Source organism: Saccostrea echinata, unplaced genomic scaffold, assembly GCF_033153115.1.
Source record: "Saccostrea echinata isolate AGI-Se365-2 ecotype Australia unplaced genomic scaffold, CSIRO_AGI_Sech_v1 ptg000009l, whole genome shotgun sequence".
NCBI classification, from domain to species: domain Eukaryota; kingdom Metazoa; phylum Mollusca; class Bivalvia; order Ostreida; family Ostreidae; genus Saccostrea; species Saccostrea echinata.
In genome coordinates, this window is record NW_026889758.1 from 6,380,285 (window position 1) to 6,390,636 (window position 10,352).

At 36.9% G+C, this 10,352-nt stretch overlaps 1 protein-coding gene across 1 annotated transcript; it reads right to left on the bottom strand.

Moving 5' to 3' along the window:
- Positions 1–6,053: 6,053 nt before the first annotated feature.
- Positions 6,054–7,620, bottom strand: LOC133181504 (uncharacterized). Its single transcript, XM_061315994.1, has 2 exons — positions 7,423–7,620; positions 6,054–7,232 (listed from the first exon to the last, which is right to left on the bottom strand). Exons 1-2 carry the CDS (start codon positions 7,618–7,620, stop codon positions 6,054–6,056), a joined length of 1,377 nt encoding a protein of 458 aa, XP_061171978.1.
- Positions 7,621–10,352: the final 2,732 nt, after the last annotated feature.

Sequence of the window (10,352 nt, forward strand, 5' to 3'; positions counted from 1 at the left end):
TTTTCAAACTTTTTGAAATAAAGCTACGTTCAAAATTGTACATAAAATATCTCCAAATGATTGATTGATGTTGTTTAACGTCCCATTCGAGAATTTTTTTACTAATATACATAATTTTTTACTAATATAGAGTCATCATATACCGGCGAAGGTCTTTAAATTTAGACCTATATTCGGCACTCAGGGCAATGTGGAGGTTCTTTATCGTGCCAACGCCTATCCTGACCTTGGTTTTTAAGGTCTCATCCGAAAGAACCGCTATTTTCATTTCTAATGCAGGGAACTTGGCGATGGAATAGTCACTACCTATGTTTACGTTTTAGGTTTGACGCAGCCCCGAGAACGAGAACCGAACTCGGGCCTTGCGATCACGAAGCGGACGCCCTACCACTTAAAGTTACCGTGACCGTTATCTCCAAATGAAACGCATGTGCTAAAATATATAATTTTCATGTACAATTTTACACATCAAAGGAAAGGTAACTCCTCATGAAGGTCATCGTCGGCTGCCCACGGGTGATCTCGTCTTTTACTCATCATGATCACCCGTGGGTATCCGATGATGCATAAAGGTATGATTAGTTAGCGAAATTACATCACAGTAAGCGCTATGACGTGACTTCACAATATTTTCATTACTTCTCGAAAGGGATGATAACAACAAACATAACGCTATGGACACTGAAAATTGTTGTTTATTACTTATATTTGCTTTCCATGATGTCAAGAATGCCATCTAGGAAAGACTGACTCTTTGTTGTTTAACGTCCCTCTCGAGAATTTTTCACTTATATTGAGAAGCCACCACTTGCCGGTGGAGGGCTGAAAATTGAGGCCTGTAGTGGGCACTAAGAGCCTTTGAGCAGTGAGGGATCTTTTATTTTGTGTGTGTGCCAGCACTCATGCAACATACGGGACCTTGGTTTTATACGTCGGTCTCATCCGAAGGACCGGTCTCCATGTCGCACAGAAGATTCGAATCCGCGACGTAAGGATCAAATTCTTGCGCCGCGACTCTAGAGCAAACACTATAACCACTGTGCCACACGGGCGTTATGAAAGCAATTATTCTGTTGGCATATTTACTATAATGCGCTTCGATTTAGGTCGCCTCCGATTTCTTTGCGCATGACGTCAGCACACAAATACACAAACAATCACGTGAACTGAACAAATCATGTGTAGTGATACAGTTAAATAGGATAGAAGCCATAAAAATTACTTTCATGTATTTGTGAAAATTCCACACGTGCTAGTTTGATTCCGATTGGAGTTTTGTTTATTTGTATGCTAACGTCATGCCCAAAGAACTCGAATCACAATGTCACAATGTAAAACGGGGGTTGGAGGTTAGAGTCAGAGGAATCTCGGATTAGTCGGTCTCATGTCCTATAATTAAATATCGGATGGTAGAAAAGCTTGCATGAATAGTAACAACATGATAGGTATACTCAGTCTCGAATGAGGGAGGGGGGCACAACCATACATTTTTCAGCCGGGGGTACTATCAACTACCAAAATTCCTTGACACGCAAAGAAGGTCATCAGACTTAATTATTGAGGGGGCACAAGCATATATAGCTATTTTTAGGTCACCTGAGTAAACTCAGGTGACCTATTGCTATCCGTTTTTGTCCGTCGTCGTACGTCGTTCGTCGGTCGTAAACTTTTGAACATTTTCAGCTTCTTCTCTGGAACCAGCAAACCAATTTCAACCAATTTTGGCATATAGCATCTATGGGTGAAGGGGAACAAAAATTGTGAAATTCGTGGCCCCTGCCCCCCTGGGGCCTGAGGGGTGGGGCCAAAACCATCAAAATTAATGCAATCTTTAAAAATCTTCTTCTTTACTCCTGGACATCAAGCAGTCAAACTGTTGGCATGATTGTAATAAGCATTGAGCCCTCTACCAAAATTGTGAAATTCATGGCCCCAGGGTCAGAGGTTCTGGTGCTAGGGCGGGGCTATATAGATCATATAGTGAAAGTGTATTATTTGTTTGAAAATCTTCTTCTCTACTCCTGGGTATTATTGAAACGATTTGAATACATAGTTATGATAAGCAAGAGTGACTCTACCAAAATTGTGAAATTCATGGCCCCAGAGTCAGGGGTTCTGGTGCTAGGGTGGCGCTATATAGATCATATAGTGAAAGTGCATTATTTCTTTGAAAATCTTCTTCTCTACTCTGGGTATTATTGAAACAAATTGAATACATAGTTGTGATAAGCAAGGGTGACTCTACCAAATTGTGAAATTCATGGCCCCAGGGTCAGGGGTTCTGGTGCTAGGGTGGGGCTATATAGAACATATAATGAAAGTGCATTATTTCTTTGAAAATCTTCTTCTCTACTCCTGGGTATTGTTGAAACAAATTGAATACATAGTTTTGATAAGCAAGAGTGACTCTACCAAAATTGTGAAATTCATGACCCCAGGATCAGGGGTTCTGGTGCTAGGGCGGGGCTATATAGATCATATAGTGAAAGTGCATTATTTCTTAAAAAATCTTCTTCTCTACTCCTGGGTTTTATTGAAACAAATTGAATACATAGTTGTGATAAGCAAGGGTGACTCTACCAAAATTGTGAAATTCAAGACCCCAGGGTCAGGGGTTCTGATGCTAGAGCAGGGCTATATAGAACATATAGTGAAAGTGTATTATTTGTTTGAAAATCTTCTTCTCTACTCCTGGGTATTATTGAAACAAATTGAATATATAGTTATGATAAGCAAGAGTGACTCTACCAAAATTGTGAAATTCATGACCCCAGGGTCAGAGGTTCTGGTGCTAGGGCGGGGCTATATAGATCATATAGTGAAAGTGTATTATTTGTTTGAAAATCTTCTTCTCTACTCCTGGGTATTATTGAAACGATTTGAATACATAGTTATGATAAGCAAGAGTGACTCTACCAAAATTGTGAAATTCATGGCCCCAGGGTCAGGGGTTCTGGTGCTAGGGCGGGGCTATATAGATCATATAGTGAAAGTGCATTATTTCTTTGAAAATCTTCTTCTCTACTCCTGGGTATTATTGAAACAAATTGAATAAATAGTTGTGATAAGCAAGGGTGACTCTACCAAATTGTGAAATTCATGGCCCCAGGGTCAGGGGTTCTGGTGCTAGGGTGGGGCTATATAGATCATATAGTGAAAGTGCATTATTTCTTTGAAAATCTTCTTCTCTACTCCTGGGTATTGTTGAAACAAATTGAATACATAGTTTTGATAAGCAAGAGTGACTCTACCAAAATTGTGAAATTCATGACCCCAGGGTCAGGGGTTCTGGTGCTAGAGCAGGGCTATATAGATCATATAGTGAAAGTGCATTATTTCTTAAAAAATCTTCTTCTCTACTCCTGGGTATTATTGAAACAAATTGAATACATAGTTGTGATAAGCAAGGGTGACTCTACCAAAATTATGAAATTCTTGACCCCAGGGTCAGGGGTTCTGATGCTTAAGCGGGGCTATATAGATCGTATAGTGAAAGTGTATTATTTGTTTGAAAATCTTCTTCTCTATTCCTGGGTATTATTTAAACAAATTGAATACATAGTTATGATAAGCAAGAGTGACTCTATCAAAATTGTGAAATTCATGACCCCAGGGTCAGGGGTTCTGGTGCTAGGGCGGGGCTATATAGATCATATAGTGAAAGTGCATTATTTCTTCGAAAATCATCTTCTCTACCCCTGGGTATTATTGAAACAAATTGAATACATAGTTGTGATAAGCAAGGGTGACTCTACCAAAATTGTGGAATTCAAGACCCCAGGGTCAGGGGTTCTGATGCTAGAGCAGGGCTATATAGATCATATAGTGAAAGTGTATTATTTGTTTGAAAATCTTCTTCTCTACTCCTGGGTATTATTGAAACAAATTGAATACATAGTTTTGATAAGCAAGAGTGACTCTACCAAAATTGTGAAATTCATGACCCCAGGGTCAGGGGTTCTGGTGCTAGGGTGGGGTTATATAGATCATATAATGAAAGTGCATTATTTCTTTGAAAATCTTCTTCTCTACTCCTGGGTATTATTTAAGCAAATTAAAGACCCTCTATACACTAGAGGAAAATATTTTTTGGACATTGAGAAAATTATAGTGTGTAAAGGTGTAAATATTGAGCTTATCTATCACATTTTCAATAAAGGGTGTCTTGCATTTAACCCCGGGAAAAATGTTCAAAGACGATGAAGTACTGATGAACATAAATCACTGTTGTTTACTTAAGTGGGAAAAATACCTGCAAATGAAGTGTTCTATCTATTCATCTTGGCCTATTAAAGTGTTATGGATGCTTGATTTGATCACAAATTAAGTAATAAACTGTCAAATTCAATTTATTTTATTCTTAATCAAAGAGTAGATCACTCTATCTGCATAAACATACAACAAAATCAGAACTCTCTAGTGTGCAGTGTATAGAGGGCTCTTAAATACATAGTTATGATAAGCAAGGGTGACTCCGAAATTGTGAAATTCATAGCCCAGGGTCAAGGGTTCTGGTGCTAAGCGGGGCTATATAGATCATATAGTGAAAGTGCATTATTTCTTTGAAATTCTTCTCTTCTCCTGGGTATTATTTAAACAAATACATGGTTATGATAAGCAAGGATGCCTCTTCCAAAATTGTGAATTTCATGACCCCTGGATCAGAGGTTCTGATATTAGGGCAGGGCTCTATTTATTATATAGTGAAAATGCATTAATGCTTTAAAAATCTTCTCTGCACCCGGGCATATCAGAGGCAAAAAGAGTAAAAGTTTTAATAAGGAAGGGTATTTTTACCAGCTGCAGATTTTTGAACATCAGAACCATTTGGTCAAGTGTTCTGGTCCAGGCCAGGGCTCTATTAATTTGTATTCTGAGAGGAGTTATTCCCCTTTGCCATTTACTTGTGATAATTAAACACTGTAAATAATGTACTTGAAAGGTTAATAGAATAAGAATTATGCAAGAATTTTTATTGTATAATACAAAAAGTACTTTCATAGTTTTAATGATCAGGTAGACTTGTAAGTAACAGATAAATAAAAATGAGACAAAAATAACTTGTCTTATTAAATGTTCATCAAACACCAAGAGAGGCCAATGTAAGAGATTTCAACAAGGAATTAAAAGAATTCAGAAGCACTGATTATAAGTTTGTTTATATACTGTCTGGTGAGAGTGATAAATGGGGTACAGATTAGAACCTAATTTATGTACTGTTAATGAACACTAGACTAATTATTTTGTTGATCCTGATCACCCTATTTTTCTTGCTCTTGGGCAACAAAGCTTCACCTTTCAGTTCATTTTATACTCTATGGATCCTCTAAATTGTTGTATTATACTCAGGTGACCGTTAAGGCCCTTGGGCCTCTTGTTTCAATAGTATTCTATATATCGGCAAAATTATTGGGGGTACGCCGCCGCTCCCCCCCCCCCCCCCGGTTCCTTGGGCCATGATACTTTAGTAGGAGGAAGAGCTCTTGTACAGAAAATTATGTTTGAAATATAGGATATGATAAGATATAATTATACCTGATATACTCTATAAATAATAGTAATATATCATAAATATATTAGTATTGTCAATAAGAAGCATACGAGTAAAATCCGGGACTATGCCTGCATAAGTGCATTGTATCTCTTGTCCCTGAACTATTTCTTGGTGTCTTCACTTGATTGACATTATAATGTAGTCATTACATAAATAAGTGTAGCTAATACTAGTATATAGTGGGATAAACATGTAACAAGTTATTGATTTAATTATGGAATTTATGTCAATTTTCCATCTGAAAAGAAGATGAAAAGCCATGCTTACAAAAATATTCTGAAAACATTATTTTCAAATTCATGTGTAGAACAGTTGAATGATTAAATGACTAAAAACGCCACATAACCATGTTTTATTGTAAAAGGTTTTGAAAAAGATGTATTTCCTAATGACTCTTTTTCATTACGGAGAGCCACTTCTAGAGGCTTACTCAATAAGGAATATTCCAATTGTTTTAATGACCCTGATTTTCAACATTTTTTCAAAATTTTCACAATATCTATACGCATATCCCTTGTTTATTACATTTTTGTGACTTTTCACAACAAGTATAGGAAGTGTAGGGACTATATTCGCAGCATTCCTCCTCGGCAGGACACGGGTGTGATCCGCAGGTCATAGGTTGTGGCGGAGGAACATGCGGATCGTAGTTACAGAAAATCCCAGAACATTTCGTTCCTGGCCGTATGCTAGCAACAAAAAGGTCTAGAACGGAAGTTTGCTGCATCGGTGCTCCATTTGTGAATGGACCGTTCCAGTCAGGTGAAAAGACAGGCCCTGAAACTTTGAAGTAAGGGGGTCCATCCTTAAATGTGATGTTACATCGAGAGATTGGGACCTCGTTACACATATTGTGTTTTATGTTCGCTTGAACTTGAAATTCCATCCATTTCTGATACTTTTCACGAATTGTGGTATCATTGACTGTATCCATGAAATATCTTAAATTCCGAACAAAAATTCCTTTAAACATCTTGGCGTCGTCATCGCAGTCGGGGTCACAGTTCTTTTCGGTGAATATTCCGCTGGCGTTACTGTTGTATTGGATTGCTGCTGTGGCTATTTTATCTGCTAGAATAAGGTATGAATCGTTATTGGTAAGTTTATACATTTCTGAAAAAGCTCCCATCATAATTCCAGTTTCATACGTAAACCCAACACTATTCGAAGGTTTACAAGAGTTTAAATCAATGCCATCGCTGAGGAGAAATGTAGAGCTGTTGATTAAGTTATTTGAGAAGATGTATTCTTCGATCTTTTTGTATTTACTTCTGAATTCAGTATTGTTAGTCAGCCTGTAGAGTTTAGCCGCTAGATGGTACATTTGGACATCTGTTATAGTCTGTTTAGCATTGAAGTTGTTGTCAAACCACATGCCTCCATTGCACTGCCCAGTAGAATCCCACCCAGTTTTCCAGCTCCAGTTCAGAATGTCTATGGCCGTCTGAAGAAACTCTTGTAGACTGAAAAGTTCGTATATCCTGGCATAGCTGAGACCAAACCAACCCATGTCATCAAAGGAAGGGTACGGACCATAGGCTTCCATTAAGGAATAAAGATCTCTCTGAGAGCCCGTTACCACCGTCAGGTATCTCTTGTGTTGGGCATACTCCATAAAGTTAGCCATGGGTTCAAGTACAGCACCATTCTGCCAAAACCCATCATACCCGTTCCAAATCTGTAATTTTTAAAAATTTCATATTGTTGTTAACATTTTATTTGTTGAATTCCCAATATCAAGGGTAAAATGAGTTTTATTGAAACTGAAAATACATGTTAACCGACATGTAGTCAATCCTACTCCATTAATATCAGACTTTTTTAAAATTTTTATTCGTTTTTCATATATTTCGGTATTTAAAAATTACCTGATAGCTAAACAGACCCGCTATGGGTGACGGAAACCAATTCGATTGATGCGCAAACTCCGTAATGCAAGCCATGTACGCACTGAAGTCATTTCCAAACATCTCCATGGAACAGGTTCCGTTCTCATTGGATAATACCGAGCTAAGGGAGCAACCAATCGTTACGCCAAAAACCAGTAGCTTTGTCAAAAATCTCATTTTATTCACTTGTCTTCTTGCGTATTTTATATATCTGATAGGATGCAGGTATTTTTCTGATAACGACTAAATGGTGTTATCGCTGGTTATCGATAACTCTAACGATTAGTTCGGTTATAAATGATTTCATTCAAATGAAAATGACATATACTTTTCCACATTGTATGGATTACTTACATGTATGGTGAAGTGGTGAAAAAAAACTTATCGCAAGATTCTGTAATTTTTCTTCTAAGATATAAATACATTTTAAAACCTCAAATCTCAAGAGGAATATAGAAATAAAGTCACTTAAAATAACTTCGTCAACACTATAGTTACATGTATTATACGAGGACCGAAACAATGTGTGTGTGTGTGTGGGGGGGGGGGGGGGGTGTAGAACATGGTTTATGGAAACAGATTCGACAATGAATTGATGCCACTCGCTCAGCAATTTTCATTTCGTCGTCTGGTGTCAAGTGTGGTTATTCAAGGCCTTCTGATAATGAACATTTATTTATTTATAATTATTTTAGCTCACCTGAGCTGAAGGCTCATATCAAAATGTGTCCGTTGTCTGTCGCCGTTGTTTATTGTTGTCGTCGTCGTAAACGTATCATCTTCTTCTGCAGGACCACTGGACCAATTTCATCCAAACTTGGCACGGAGTATTCTTGGGTGAGAGGGATTCAAGTATATTCAAATAAAGGGCCAAAGTCTCTTCAATGGGGGGGGGGGTCATTAAGAAATAGTAATAAATGGATGGGTGTCATTTAAATATCTTCTTCTCAAGAACCACTGGGGTTTTCATCTAACATACGGTAAGAAAGGATAAAACTTTTAATATTTTGTTTTAAGAACAGGAAAGACATGATTAGTCATATTTGTATGAACAAGGAGTCTGTGAGCCAATGCTCACTTGTAACCCCCCCCCCCCCCCCCCCCGCTCTGATGTGAATGTAGCTCTCATGAATCCCACCAAACTGCATGCCTAAACAAAAAGTGTGCTAAAATTTCAAGCATCTGCCTTAAGTAGCTGCTGAGAAAGCTGTGACGAAAATGTTGTACGGACAGACGCATGGATAACCAGGAAGTTGACATCGGATTTGTACAAAAATTAATCCCACCATATGGCATGCCTAAACTAAGAATATGTTAAAATTTCAAGCACCTGCGATGAGTAGTTGCTGAGAAAACTGCAACGAAAATTTGTTACGGACAGATGCACGGCAAAACAGGAAGTTGACATACGCTCAAAACATGCACAAAAATTAATCCATCATATGGCATGCCTAGACAGAGTGTTAAAAATTCAAGTATCTGCAATGAGTAGTTGCTTAGAAAACTGCGACCAAAATTTGTTACGGACAGACACACGGCCCGGACAGACAGACAGCTACACAGCACGACAGACACGCACACAAGGGTAAAACAGTATACCACCCTCTCCTTCGGAGAGGTGGTATAAATATCATCAGGTAGAGTAGATCAAAATTTGTTCTAATTATGACACCCGAAGATGAAAGTTTTCGGATATGAATACATAGGAAAAACCTATGAACAATCTTCTTCTCAAGAACAGGAAAGTCTTGATTAGTCATATTTATATAGAGGCATCATTAAGTACTGTAGTTTTAGATTTTTTCAAATCATGACCCTTGAGGGGTAGGGACTGCAGGGATGGGGTAATTGTAATCGAGTAATCGTAATCGATTGTAATGATTACTTTTTTTCAAGTAATCGACAGTAATCTGTAATCGAAGAGATTTTCGATTACTTGTAATCGTAATTTAATCGATTACAGCTAAAATTTTCAATGTAATTATAATTACTTTTTCAATTACTTTCGATTATTTTATACATCAATGGATGTTATTTTCGAGGATTATTTCCAGTCAGCCACACATAAATATCAATATAAACCACCTAGTGTAATGTTTGGATTTCCTAACTTTTATTATGATAAGTTTAATAGTGTTCTCAATAAAATCTGCATTAAAGACCTACTGGTCTAGTATTAAATAATTCAGAAGTGTATTTCAACCATTTATTAATAAAATATACAGATTTTTGTGTGTGCATTTTACATTTTACCCACTGTCCATTTGCTGCACGTCCTTTAATTTTCATATTTCAGATGTTGAAAAACTTTGTCGTGTAATAGAAAATTATAAATAGCAAAATCAGATTTAAGTGCTGTATCAAATATAAATAATTTGGTAAATAAACTACATTGTACTTGAAAAAAAGATGGAAATACTTATTCATATCTGAAAATGTTTAAACAACTTCAAACTTGTGTTTAAGTAACTTTAAAATTTGCAAAATCATGCATTCTCATGTTTTCATTCAAAATTGTAAAATTGCTTTTATATCAGTGAGAGGTTATAAGTGTCTATAAGAGAGGGAGTGTGTCACTGTGTTTGCTTATCTTGGCTAATTAATTGACTGAGACATCCCTGATTTGCAGATAATGAGGTGTAAACTGTGAACTACCTAGTGTTTAACTTTCATTCCACTGAAGACAAACAATATTATTAAAACAATTAATAGCTCTCAAAACACTTATTTCAATACAGAATGAAATTGTGCTATTAGTTTAATTACTTAAAGATACATTTAATTTACATGTTTATTACTAAGAGTTCTAATTTACTTACTTTGTTGAAAACGACACATACAGGAATGTTTAATGTGTACTGTCAACATATGGGCAGCCCAAATACTTCTAATGAAGTAATTCACAATAA